This window comes from Miscanthus floridulus, chromosome 1 (genome assembly GCF_019320115.1).
Source record: "Miscanthus floridulus cultivar M001 chromosome 1, ASM1932011v1, whole genome shotgun sequence".
NCBI classification, from domain to species: Eukaryota; Viridiplantae; Streptophyta; class Magnoliopsida; order Poales; family Poaceae; genus Miscanthus; species Miscanthus floridulus.
Window position 1 is genome coordinate 11,375,955 of NC_089580.1, and position 13,700 is coordinate 11,389,654.

Genomic DNA, 13,700 nt, shown 5'->3' on the forward strand with positions numbered 1-13,700 from the left:
GGGACAATACAGCCATACAGGGGAGCGCCACATACTGGATTGGGCCAGTCAATCGCTATGGTGGTGTAGCCAGGCCCAGCTCGGTCCATTAGCAGCATTCACTGGTCGTCTTGCAGATCCATCACGTCATCGGCAAAAATATCTCGCTCTCGGGAACCCTCCGGGTCCCGGTGCGGTAGGCCCACCTCGGGATCCTTATCCCCCGCTCGGGACAGCTCCTTGCGCGGTCGCCGCTCGATCCGATCATGACGGCGCGCGTCGCGCCCGTCGCGCTATAAAACCGCCGGGTAGGGGATCCGTGCTCCCCCGTGCTCTCTCAGAGGTGGGTTGGCTTTTCCTCCCCCTCTTACCAAGTCCTCGTCCTAGGTTTAGGGTTCGTTAGGGTTCTGTGGAGGGGAGATGGCGGCGGCGGACGTGGAGTACCGTTGCTTCGTCGGCGGGCTGGCCTGGGCCACCAACAACGAGTCCCTGGAGCATGCCTTCGCCTCCTACGGCGAGATCCTCGACTCCAAGGTCTGTTTGTTTCCTTCTCACTGGGTTTCATTCCGTGGTCGCTTTGTGCTGCTGTGATGCTAGATCCGTGTCGTCGCTCAATAGATCTGCCATGGTTTGGTCCGGATCTGCGTTCGCTCCAATCGAACGTCCAGTCTGATGCCGCAGTCATGTGATTTTGCAGGTCATCACCGACCGGGAGACTGGGAGGTCCCGCGGGTTCGGCTTCGTCACCTTCTCCTCCGAGCAGTCCATGCTCGACGCCATCGAGAACATGAACGGCAAGGAGCTCGACGGTCGCAACATCACCGTCAACCAGGCCCAGTCCCGCGGCGGCGGCGGCGGCGGCGGCTACGGTGGGCGCCGCGACGGTGGCGGCTACGGAGGCGGCGGCGGCGGCTACGGCGGGCGCCGCGACGGTGGCGGCTACGGAGGCGGCGGCGGCGGCTACGGCGGTCGCCGTGACGGAGGCGGCTACGGCGACGGTGGCTACGGCGGTGGCAGCCGCGGTGACTCCGGCAGCAACTGGAGGAACTGATGTGTGGGCCCACCATGGCTTCGGCCAAGTTATCCTAGCTATCTAGCTATCTATAGTATCGTGTTACCGTTGGATTCTGAGTTACCCATGTCCGTTCTACCTTTGGATTTGGTGGTGTTGGTACCCCGTGATATGTTATTGTCCGCTTTGGTTACTTCCGCTATGAGAGAGAAGGCATGAGTGAGAGGTCTGCTATGAAATAATGAAATGAGATGAGTGAGCAAGGTTTTTGTTCGCATCTACCTTTGTGCTCTGAAATTGCTCTGTTATCCGTGATTGAACTTGTCTCTTACTGATGGCTGTGGCTATACAACTGCCTACCGACAAATATCTTCTGCTCCGAGGACGCAGCAAATATACGGAGGACGCTACAAATATACGGATAACAGATTTAAAGAATTCGCTTCGATACAAAGAAGAATTCGATATCCTAAAATACACTATGCTTTATGCTCGTAAATACACAAATCTTTCAGTTCTTAAAACATAACACACAATGCTCTCCCAGTTCTTACAGATTTATGCTCCTAAAATATTCAGTTCTTAAAATTTTGGAAAGCAATCTAGAACTGCTAATACATGCCCAGTTTGTTTAGCTGCCATGACCGAAAGTATTGCTGATTTATTGTGCGAAAAATACACACCACTTATAAGCAGGCAACCAGGGCGAGAGTTCTCTTGCTAATATGGAGCAAGAAAAATTGCCACCAAACAACTGCATCAGTTTCGAGAGCATGGCAACTAGCAGACAGACTTTCTGCACTCACGATGCTTAATACGTTTGCACTTAGTAGAGGCATGACAAAACTAGCATCGACGCGCTAACAAACTTTTGCATTCTGACGATGCTTGATACAGGCACCACATCTAGCACCGACGCTACAAATATCATCAGTGCATCGACGCTACAAATACGTCAGTCTACAAATATCATCAGTCCAGGACGTAGATCCGAGAAGCGACGTCCTGGACCAGCCAGTCGAAGCCCTCGAGAAGCCCCTCTCCGGTGTACGCGCTGCAGCCCACAATCTTCCAGTGCCTGCTTCTGTCCATCACTTCCAGATTCAGAACCTGAAAGCAAGGAAGGCGAGTCAGCCTGCCGTGGAAAAAAAAAAAAAAGCTATAAACGAATTCAGATGGGGAACTGCACTTTCTGCATTCGCAGCACAAACACAACAAACACAATAGAGTATAAAAACCAAATGCTATCAACTATGATGGAAATCTCAGGCCCTGTTACCCTTTCGTTATGCATAAGCAAATTGTTTTTACGGACTGTTATCACAAGAATGTAAGGTCTGATTACGGAATGTAGCTGCGCGCCACACCATAACCCTATCACTATAAACAACAGCATGAGATGCCCAGTAAAATAACTAATCTTGCTGAATCTAACCACATACTACAGAAGAAGGAAGCTGCACAAATAGAATGCCGCTCTACTGTGGTGCACGGAAAGTCCTCTCCATGGCACTTGAGGTTTTGTTAGAGGTGACTTTAGGTTGGATGAAACAACAACAACAACAACGGGCGTACCCAGTGCAGAGAGCTCCCGCTCTGTGTGGGGTCTGGGGAAGGGTGTTAGTGGTAAGCCTTACCCTCGCCTGTGCAATGCGAGGAGACCGCAACTCGAACCCGGGACCTTCCAGTCACAGGCGGTAAGACTCTACCGTTTGCACCAGGCCCGCCCTTCAACAATGATGGATAAGTCTCATGTGTGGCTGGTCTTTGTGGGGCTATGATGCTCACATGGTCATGGTCCTCGTGGCTGTTTTTCTGTTTTTAGGACAACATCTTAGACTAGAGGACAGCATCTTAGACTAGAGGATAACATCTTAGCTAGGACAGCATATTAACATCTTAGACTAGCATCTTGGCATATGCTTGGCTGGCTAGCAGCCTATAAATATGTAACCCCAACCCCTCAGGTTGGTATGGCATTTGTGTGAGCTTGTGTGAGAAATAGACAAGAAAATTGCCCCAACTCCTAGTGTCATCCTCTCTCGATGAGAGTAAGAATTCTCCTACTACCAAGAGTGAGAATTCAGCGACTAACAACTGGTATCGGAGCCGTATTATCCTGTAGCCTAAGCATCTCTTGCTCATCTTCTCTCCCAGCCCCACAACAGCCCCAGCTGTTGGCAGCAGCAGCTCCTCCGGCCGCTCCTGTTCACTCCTCTCCTAGCTCGTCTGAAGCAGCCCTCTCCCCACGCAGCAGCCCCCCGGTAGCGCGTCATGTCCGCAGGGCAGTCTCAGCGCTCGGTCGCCTCGAGCACGCGGCGTCGGCAGGAGGCCGAACTTGCCGCGACAGAGGAACGCGAGCGAGCGGCGGCAGAGACCGCTGCGGCGGCGGCAAGGGCGTCGAGGCTGGCAGCGGCGAAGCTGGCAGCAGCCAGAGCGGAGGCGGAGGCAGCGGCGGCAGCGAATGCAGCGCGTGCGGCGGCAGCGGAGGTCGAGGCTCTGCGCGGCAGCATCGGCAGCTCCATTTCCGCTGACGACACCGCCGACGCGGACCTCGAGCTGCTAGGGAGGGAGGCAGCGCGAGCGCGGGCGGCGCAGTGGGCAGCCGCGCACGTCCACGAGCGTGGCGGTAGCCCAGACAGGCGCGGACGCGCCGGCGGCGCTCCTGGAGGAGGCGCGCACGGCGGTGGCGCTCCTGGGGCAGCCGCACACGCCTACGAGCGCGGCGGCAGCCCAGACAGGCGCGGACGCGCCGGTGGCGCTCCTGGAGGAGGCGCGCACGGCAACGGTGGCGGACGAGGCGATGGAGAGCGCGGCCTTCACAGGCAGCGTGGCTCTCTCTCCCCGGATCGGTACCGACGGGTCGATGGAGAGCGCGGCCTTCACAGGCAGCGTGGCTCTCTCTCCCCGGATCGGTACCGTGGTTACCACGGGCTCCAGGCTGTTGTCAAGGACGTCGGTCCCGGCGGTGGGTGGCCTACCCTCACCAAGACCAACTACGTCGAGTGGGCTGCGGTGATGAGGGTAAAGCTCCAGGTGCGGCACATGTGGGAGGCAGTCCGGTATGGCGACGTCGACTACGACCTAGATCGACGGGCGCTGGATGCTCTCATCGCTACAGTCCCGCCCGAGATGCAGTTCTCGCTTACCAGCAAGCGGACTGCCAAGGAGGCTTGGGACGCCATCGCTGCGGCACGCATCGGCAGCGACCGCGCCCGCAAGTCCACACTGCAGGCACTTCGCAAGGAGTGGGAGAACCTGGCCTTCAAGCCAGGTGAGGACGTTGATGACTTTGCTCTCCGTCTCAACACTCTGTTGCAGAAGATGGTGCAGTTCGGCGACGACACTTATGGCGAGGAGAGAGCTGTCGAAAAGCTCTTCCGCTGCGTCCCCGAGAAGTACAAGCAGATGGCTCGCTCGATCGAGTCTCTGCTGGATCTCTCCACGATGTCGATCGAGGAGGCGATAGGTCGCCTCAAGGTCGTCGACAGCGATGAGCCACAGTCCCTCTCGGGGCCCATCACCACTGGCGGGAAGCTCCTCCTCACTCGGGAGCAGTGGCTTGCCAGCCAAGGTGACCGGAGGAAGGAGGAGCCTTCTTCCGCGACAGGCGGCCGCAAGCGTGGCAAGCCACGCAAGGCGCGCAGAGACGCCCAGGCCGGGGCACGAGGACGTGCCGAGGGTGATGCCTGCGGAGGCGCCCAGGGCGGCGCCGCCGGCAGGCACAAGCCGGCACGAGACGATGCCTGCCGCAACTGCGGCCAGCTTGGCCATTGGGCCAAGGACTGTCGATAGCCACGACGCGGCCAGGCCCACGTCGCACAGGCGGAGGAGGAGCCGGCTCTGTTCATGGCACATGCCAGCATCGAGCTACCTCCAGCGGCACCGGCCGCAGCGGCTCTCCTCCACCTTGACGAGCCAAAAGCACACGCCCTCCTCGACGACAGCTCCGGCAATGACAAGACTGACGGGTGGTGCCTCGACACCGGCGCCACCCATCACATGACCGGTCGACGGAAGTTCTTCACCAAGCTTGACTCTAGCGTCCGAGGCTCCGTCAAGTTTGGGGATGCCTCCGGCGTGGAGATCAAGGGCGTCGGCTCCATCATCTTCACCGCCGTGTCTGGTGAGCACAGGCTGCTTACAGGAGTCTACTACATCCCCGCGTTGAGGAACTCCATCATCAGCTTGGGACAGCTGGATGAGAACGGTTCGCGCGTGGTGGTTGAGGACGGAGTCATGAGGATTTGAGATCGTCGTCATCGCCTTCTTGCCAAGGTATCCAGAAGCGCAAATCGACTCTACGTCCTTAACGTGCAGGTGGCACAACCCCTCTGTCTCGCTGCTCGTCGGGACGACGAGGCGTGGCAGTGGCACGAGCGTTTCGGGCACCTTCACTTTGAGGCCCTGAAGCGGCTCAGTGCCACGGAGATGGTGCGAGGCCTGCCGTGCCTCGACCATGTGGAGCAGCTCTGCGACGTCTGCGTGTTGACTAAGCAGAGGCGACTCCCTTTTCCCCAGCGGGCGAGCTTTCGAGCCAAGGAGAGGCTCGAGCTCGTGCACGGGGACTTGTGTGGCCCGGTGACACCGGCCACACCGGGAGGACGACGCTACTTCCTGCTGCTCGTCGACGACCTCTCCTGCTACATGTGGGTGATGGTCCTCGGCAGCAAGGGAGAGGCTGCGGACGCCATCAGATGCGCACAGGCTGCTGCAGAGGCGGAGTGCGGCCGCAAGCTGCGCGTGCTGCGCACCGACAACGGCGGCGAATTCACGGCGGCTGAATTCGCGTCGTACTGCGCTGACGAGGGCATTCAGCGCCACTACTCCGCGCCGTACAGCCCACAGCAGAACGGCGTCGTCGAGCGGCGCAACCAGACGGTTGTGGGGATGGCTCGGGCCCTCCTCAAGCAGAGGGGGATGCCGGCTGTCTTCTGGGGAGAGACGGTGGTGACGGCCGTCTACATCCTCAACCGCTCGCCTACCAAGGCGCTCGACGGCAGGACGCCGTACGAGGCTTGGCATGGGCGCAAGCCGGCGGTCTCCCACTTGCGGGTCTTCGGCTGCCTCGCATTCGCCAAGGAGCTTGGCCACATCAGCAAGCTCGACGACAGGAGCACTCCGGGAGTGTTCATCGGCTACGCGGAGGGCTCGAAGGCCTACCGCATCCTCGACCCGAAGACACAGCGTGTGCGCACGGTGCACGACGTTGTGTTCGACGAAGGGCGAGGATGGGCGTGGGACAAGGCAGTGGACGACGGCTCGGCTCCGACGTACGACTTCACTGTCGAGTACGTCCACTTCGAGGGAGCTAGGGGAGTAGGCAGTTCTTCTTCGGCGAGCGCGTCTACCCCAGTCTCCGAGCCTCCACCGACCCCGGCACCTGCTACTCCGACAGCACCACGCTCTCCAGCCAGGACCTCGGCTGCGATGAGCTCTTCGCCGGCTCCACCACAGCCGGCAACGCCACGCACTCCAGCACCGACAGGCACCACTCCGGGCACGTCTACTCCACCACCAGCTCGTGTCGAGCACGGCCCGGTTGAGCTCGCTACTCCGCTCTCTCACGACGAGGAGCGCGTCGACGCGTACCACGACGGCGAGCCGTTGCGGTACCGTACGGTGGAGAACCTTCTCGGCGACCAGCCGGTGCCGGGACCGGTGCCTCATGACCTGGAGGCGCAGTTGCACCTTGCGTGTGACGACGGCGAGCCTCGGTCGTTTGCAGAGGCCGAGAGACACGCGGCATGGCGCGCCGCGATGCAGTTGGAGATGGATGCGGTTGAGAAGAACCGCACCTGGGAGCTTGCTGACCTTCCTCGTGGTCACCGCGCGATCACCCTTAAGTGGGTGTACAAGTTGAAGAGGGATGAAGCCGGCGCCATCGTCAAGCACAAGGCTCGCTTGGTGGCACGAGGTTTCGTGCAGCAGGAGGGGGTCGACTTCGACGACGCCTTTGCTCCCGTGGCACGGATGGAGTCCGTGCGACTCCTCCTTGCGCTAGCTGCCCAGGAGGGCTGGCGTGTTCATCACATGGACGTCAAGTCGGCGTTCCTTAACGGCGACTTGAAGGAGGAGGTCTACGTGCACCAGCCGCCGGGATTTGCGATCCCCGGCAAGGAGGGCAAGGTGCTCCGCCTGCGCAAGGCCCTCTATGGCTTGCGGCAGGCACCGAGGGCGTGGAATGCCAAGCTAGATTCCACGCTAAAGGGGATGGGCTTCGAGCAAAGCCCGCACGAGGCGGCCATCTACCGACGGGGCAATGGAGGTAATGCCCTGCTGGTGGGTGTCTACGTCGACGACTTGGTGATCACCGGCACCAAGGATGCGGAGGTGGCGGCATTCAAGGAAGAGATGAAGGCCACCTTCCAGATGAGTGACCTGGGGCCTCTCCTTCTACCTGGGAATCGAGGTACACCAGGATGACTCTAGGATCACGCTTCGACAGACCGCCTACGCCAAGCGCGTCGTTGAGCTAGCTGGGCTCACCGACTGCAACCCAGCTCTCACTCCGATGGAGGAGAGGCTGAAGCTGAGCCGCGACAGCACGACGAAGGTGGATGCTACGCAGTACCGGCGTCTTGTGGGGAGCCTTCGCTACCTCGCCCACATACGGCCGGACTTGGCATTCTCCGTCGGCTACGTTAGTCGGTTCATGCAGCGACCGACGACGGAGCACCAGCAGGCTGTGAAGAGGATCATCCGCTACGTTGCGGGGACTCTCGACCACGGCCTCTACTACCCGAGGTGCCCTGGGGCGGCACACTTCGTCGGGTACAGCGACAGCGACCACGCCGGCGACATCGACACCATCAAGAGCACGAGCAGGATCCTCTTCTTCCTCGGCAAGTGCCTCGTTAGCTGGCAGTCGGTCAAGCAGCAGGTGGTGGCCCTGTCCAGCTGCGAGGCCGAGTACATAGCGGCCTCCACCGCTTCGACTCAGGCGCTCTGGCTCGCTCGACTGCTTGGTGATCTCCTCGGCAGAGACACTAGAGCGGTGGAGCTCAGGGTGGACAGCAAGTCCGCTCTGGCCCTGGCAAAGAACCCCGTGTTCCACGAACGCAGCAAGCACATCCGGGTGAGGTACCACTTCATCCGAGGCTGTTTGGAGGAAGGGAGCATCAAGGCGAGCTACATCAACACCAAGGACCAGCTTACGGACCTGCTCACCAAGCCCCTTGGGAGGATCAAGTTCCTTGAGCTCTACTCCAGGACCGGGATGGTTCAACTCTCCCACAAGACGACGCACAAGACTTAAGGGGAGAATGATGGATAAGTCTCATGTATGGCTGGTCTTTGTGGGGCTATGATGCTCACATGGTCATGGTCCTTGTGGCTGTTTTTCTGTTTTTAGGACAGCATCTTAGACTAGAGGACAACATCTTAGAGGATAGCATCTTAGACTAGAGGACAGCATCTTAGCTAGGACAGCATATTAGCATCTTAGACTAGCATCTTAAACTAGCATCTTGGCATATGCTTGGTTGGCTAGCAGCCTATAAATATGTAACCCCAACCCCTCAGGTTGGTATGGCATTTGTGTGAGCTTGTGTGAGAAATAGACAAGAAAATTGCCCCAACTCCTAGTGTCATCCTCTCTCGATGAGAGTAAGAATCCTCCTACTACCAAGAGTGAGAATTCAGCGACTAACAAACAACAACAACAACAAAGCCTTTTAATCCCAAGCAAGTTGGGGTAGGCTAGAGTTGAAACCCAACATGAGCCCCTAGTCACGGTTCAGGCATGTCAATAGCTGCTTTCTTATTTTTTGGGTTTCATCTCCATAAGAGTAGCTAAGTTTTTAAATTGGCTCGCTAAGCCTAACACAACCCTCATCCTTTATCAGGGCTTGGGACCTGCTATGCTGGGACACCATAGGCGCCCCACCATAGGCAGAGTTTTAGGTTGGATGAAACCAAAAGGCAAAATTTGTTGATCTAAGTTGTTAAGTCACAGACTAAGACTAACCTTACATACTCCCTATTGATGATAAAAAAACGCCATAGGGCCCTAACTCATGTCAACATCAACAAAAAAAAAAAAAAAAAAAACAGAGCAAATCAATTATTGCTTATAGCTGTGGCAACATAGTGCCAATAATAGCACAAGCTTATTTCTAGAGAGCAAAGATGTATTCATCCAATTATGCTATATGGATTATTGATGCCCAGTCACAAATCCTAATTCTTGTAACACTACAGCTGCTTCTTTTACACCAATTTACTAACAGAATCTGCTTTTTTCACATGAGTGTTTCAATTCTGTCTGAGGACCACATGACAATTTCCATCTAATCAGTGGAAATAATGGGGGTGACTCTGTTCCAGAAGAGAACTATATGCCGGCAACCAAATCTAATTTATGAGCGAGCAAAATGCAAAACATCCACAAGGTACAAATGAGTGGGCATCTAATCAGTGGAAATGATGGGGGGTGACTGTGTTCCAGAAGAGAACTACACACTGGAAACAAAATCTAATTTATAAGAAAACAAAATGCAGAATATCTACACAGTACAAGTGTATACAACTATCCCAGTACACACTGAAATTGGATGCTCCAGAACATCCATAATTGAGCATAACTGATGAAACTACATTAGCCTACCCCAACTTGTTTGGGACTTAAAGGCTTTGTTGTTGTTGTTGTTGTTGTTGATGAAACTACATTCAGTTTGGCATATCCTTTTGCTCCCACACGGAAGTAAGTAAAATCTTGTCAAACATGAGGACCGGGAAAGTGCAGTACAAGTTAACAATGATTTCACACAGTAAATAACCATAGGAATATAGGAAAACATGTCTCTAATACATATGAACGACTGAAGTTTGCTTACCTTCGCAATTTCAGCTGGTTTTAGAGCTCCCTGTATGTCTTGCTTATTTGCAAAAACCAACAATGAAGCTCCAGCTAGTCTCTGTTAAAATCAACATCGTAAGGATCAACAATTTGAACACTTTCTGAATAGGTAAAATTTTAGCCTATGGTGGCAAAGAGAGTATTCTTTACCGCCAAACACATGGCATTGTACTTCCTTAGTGGTTTGACCATCAATGTTTGAAATGCTATTTCGGTACAATTTCAAACTAAAAACAAGGAAATTCAAGGATACAACTTCTATGCACAAAGGCATAGAGTTTGATACCATCGAGAGAAAAATATCTATTTTCCAGTTCATTAACCAAGAGGCCTCTATCATTAAGTAAATGGGCATTATTCATTTATATCAATTATAGGACCTCTATCATTTCGATCCAAATACCAAACAGTAAATATCAGTCATATTCCCATGGCATTGAAGGACCAAAATATTTTTAATACAACAGATATAGAACTACAACGAAATATCCAGTTCATAACCATAGCTTAGAGGTCTGGTAATAGCATACCTCTTCTTTCAAGAGATTGTGGAGTTCAGCACGGCAATCATCAAGCCTCCTTATGTCTGAACTATCAACAACCCAAACTAACCCATCAGTCTGCTCAAAATAATTTCTCCAGTAAGACCTGATCGTCTTCTGTCCTCCAACATCCCATATGTTCAAAGAGTATCTAAGATAATCAATAAATTTAAATAATTAATCAGATCCACCTGCAGTAACATGGAAAAAGTATGATTGCCAGATTTGCTATGCCTGTTGTTTGGAAAATGACAGGGGCTACAATCTCCATTGATTGAAAATTGCCTATGCTTCTGCTGAACTGAATGTTCCTAAAGTTCAACACTGTGCACTGAAAACCTATAGTAGTTCAACACTTCAAATGATGAAAATGCACCTGCAGCAGAGCTTTTAGGTAGCTTGACAAGGAAGCCTCAAAATGCCAACCAGTCTCCGCTTTGCATGAACCGACATGAAAAACTGGACTATCAACTTGCAACCAATGCAATTTCTATTTCACTATCACTATTCTACAAACAGAGAAGTAAAATGTTCAAATTGTTCGTCTATGATGGCAGAACATGTGACGGCTACAAAGAAGGAATGTTGAATTTTGTCTTCACATCTTTATAAACCCTTTTATCACATAATTTACTTCACACAGTGGTCTACTGTAATATTCACCTTAAGAGATTAACAGCAACCAAATCAGCATAACAAAAAAAAAAGTTTTGGTGGGTTCTCACTGCATTTATCAGATGGAAGCACACCTAAATGAGTCCATTAGGTTATCTCAACTAAGTTGGAAGTGCTGTAGGTTCTCAACTCCAAGGCACAACTGATGGCACTTGACTGGAAAATCTCAACATGCCAACCAGACTCCTTTTGTATGAACCAAGATGCAAAACTAGATATCATATTGCTGACCTACGCAAATTTTATTTCTATCCAAAAAATTAAAACTGTTTGTCTGATGTTGAAACTGTTCATCTGATGGCAGAACACGTGAGGGATATACAGAAGCATACTTGAATTTTGGCCTTAATATTTTTAATAGACAATTTTATCACATGATTTACTCTTTGCAGATTGGTCCCACTATTATATGCTGCTTAAGAAATTAATAATAATGTAGTAGACAGGGCGAGAAAAATGTGTCGCTACGATTCTTACCACGTTATATCAGATGTACGTGCACACGATAGTCCACTAAACAATCGCAACTAAGGTGAAGACTTCTAAAGGTTCTAAACTCCAACAGACAACTAACGGCATTAACCCGCATCAACTAAATCAATGTATAGCCTTTATATGTAAACCATGATGTTCCATTTGGTATTTAGCCTAACATAAAACTCCACTCTAAATCAAGTAACTATGTCACTATGCATATGCATCGGAGCCAAACTGGACTAAACAGGAAGTGGAAGGAAGGGGGAACATACTTGTGGTACTTGATGGTTTTGATGTTGAATCCAAGGGTTGGGCTAATGACGCTGGTGTCCTCCCCATTGATCTTGAGAACGATGGTCGTCTTCCCCGAGTTGTCCAGGCCCCTGAGACAAACACCGCAGAACACAACATAGCATCAGCCATCATGAATCAATGCAGATGCCAGCCAATTGAGGAATCCGACAACACGAGCACCAGATCCGAAGGAAAGCAAGAACCATGGGGAACAAATGCATAAGGGATCAGACGGAAAAGGAGGCCGGAGGGAACCTACACCATGAGGATGCGCATCTCCTTCTCCTTGCGCTTGATCTTCCGGATGATGCTGAGTAGCCCCATGATCAGTGGTGGAGCGTGAGGGGGAGGGGGGATTCACCAAATCTGAACAAAGATGTACACCGCTTTTGGATTAAGTAAAATTCAATAGCAAAGCATCAAGAATCCTCTCAAAAAAATATCTGGTTTCCTTTGACAATAAATTATCAATGATATGTCTTGACAATTGCACCCCCTTCGGCATATAGAATCATCTGGGGGTCCCAACTGTTCAACCTCCAACATCTTCAATAATACATTAATTAAAATATTAAAAGTGTCATAGTTCTTCACATAGCAATTTAACATTATAGATTGAAATGAAGTAATACAGTACAAATTGCTGGGGTGTAGGGTGTGTGTGCAAATTGAACATTTGGTTTCTTAATGCTTGGAAGCGCTTAAAATGTTTCATCTTCAATTGATGAAAAGTTGCAAACAAATTCCGCTCAATATAGCATATCATGCTATTATTCATCCAAAGATCACCTAGCCTCCTATGCCATACGGTATGGATATGGCAATGAGATCACTACAAACTAGCCATTGGCATTCATCAAACAAAACACGATGCAATGACGATCAGTAATCAATACTCAGTTACTCAATGACTCACTGTGCAGCAAGCGGGCGAGAGGGGCTGGCCGGCTGGGGGCGAGTCCGGCACTCCGCGCTGTGCTAGCGGTCAAGACACGGGCACCAGCAGCCCTGCCGTGCTGGCTGGCAGCCGCCGCGGCCGGCTGGCAGGGGAAGAACTGGGCAGCGGCTAGCGCCCAGGGGCAGGCGGATCTGTGCGCCCAGCGCCCCAGCAGGGGCCACCCGAGAAGGAGGAGGCGAGGTCGGCACTTGCCACTCGGAGAAGGATGAAGGAGGAGACGACGGGGACGACACGGAGGAGAACGGTGGGGCGGATCTGCGCGGTCGCCGGCCGGGGCTTCGGCCGCTCGGGAGTGGGGGCGAGTCAGGCGACTGAGCCGAGCGCTTGTCTGTCAGAGTGGACCCATCCATTAGATCAGCATAAGTGGTCACCATCGATAGTTCCAAGTTTATACAAATAGGTTAGTTTGCATATGATACGTTGCCGTCTAATTTCCTATCTGAACTCTAAAATTGGGTAAACCACCTCCCTCAACTTTAATCATTCGTTTTACCTCCCTAACCCGGTTCCGGTTACAGGTGGTTTCAAAGGCGGCTTTGTTTTTTTCTTTTTTATTTATTTTAGCTGATTTTTTGAAAAATCATAGTAAATAATAGAAAAATCATAAAATAGAAAATCTAATTTTTTTACTCCACATGAGTAGATCTACACACCGAGCATATAATATAGTATGCTTTAATACAAAGTTTTTGCTGTAGCTTTAAATTTATAATTTTCTATAATTAATTCATAGCTGCAGTTCTATGATCTAATTATGGTGAAATTTTATAGTCGGCTAATTATTGTATGATTGAACTGCAGTAAAAATTTCATGCTCATTGGATCATGTATAACTAAGTTATAAATTTATTCATTTTTATTATTGTTAAATAGTTTTTAAATAGTTAAAAGTGTGTAAAAATA

General features: G+C 51.9%; 2 protein-coding genes across 2 annotated transcripts; one reads left to right on the forward strand and one right to left on the reverse strand.

The window, feature by feature from the left end:
• Positions 1 to 301: 301 nt before the first annotated feature.
• On the forward strand, positions 302 to 1,299 carry LOC136543957 (glycine-rich RNA-binding protein 2-like). Its single transcript, XM_066536285.1, has 2 exons — positions 302 to 513; positions 677 to 1,299. The coding sequence occupies exons 1-2, from the start codon at positions 400 to 402 to the stop codon at positions 1,028 to 1,030; spliced, it is 468 nt and encodes a 155-aa protein (XP_066392382.1). The 5' UTR covers positions 302 to 399; the 3' UTR covers positions 1,031 to 1,299.
• Positions 1,300 to 1,427: 128 nt separating this feature from the next.
• Positions 1,428 to 13,138, reverse strand: LOC136543883 (ADP-ribosylation factor-like protein 2). Its single transcript, XM_066536228.1, has 6 exons — positions 12,756 to 13,138; positions 12,099 to 12,205; positions 11,818 to 11,928; positions 10,382 to 10,544; positions 9,829 to 9,909; positions 1,428 to 2,101 (listed from the first exon to the last, which is right to left on the reverse strand). Exons 2-6 carry the CDS (start codon positions 12,161 to 12,163, stop codon positions 1,964 to 1,966), a joined length of 558 nt encoding a protein of 185 aa, XP_066392325.1. The 5' UTR covers positions 12,164 to 12,205; positions 12,756 to 13,138; the 3' UTR covers positions 1,428 to 1,963.
• Between the last annotated feature and the right edge of the window lie 562 nt (positions 13,139 to 13,700).

Bases quoted from the DNA above. Each gene is read 5' to 3' on its own strand.
- LOC136543883 (XM_066536228.1), bottom strand. From the start codon at position 12,163: ATGGGGCTACTCAGCATCATCCGGAAGATCAAGCGCAAGGAGAAGGAG. The intron at 11,929-12,098 runs GTAGGTTCCCTC...TGTTTGTCTCAG, and splicing joins GAGATGCGCATCCTCATGGT to GGGCCTGGACAACTCGGGGA. The intron at 10,545-11,817 runs GTATGTTCCCCC...TGATTATCTTAG, and splicing joins AAAACCATCAAGTACCACAA to ATACTCTTTGAACATATGGG.
- LOC136543957 (XM_066536285.1), top strand. From the start codon at position 400: ATGGCGGCGGCGGACGTGGAGTACCGTTGCTTCGTCGGCGGGCTGGCC. The intron at 514-676 runs GTCTGTTTGTTT...GTGATTTTGCAG, and splicing joins GCGAGATCCTCGACTCCAAG to GTCATCACCGACCGGGAGAC.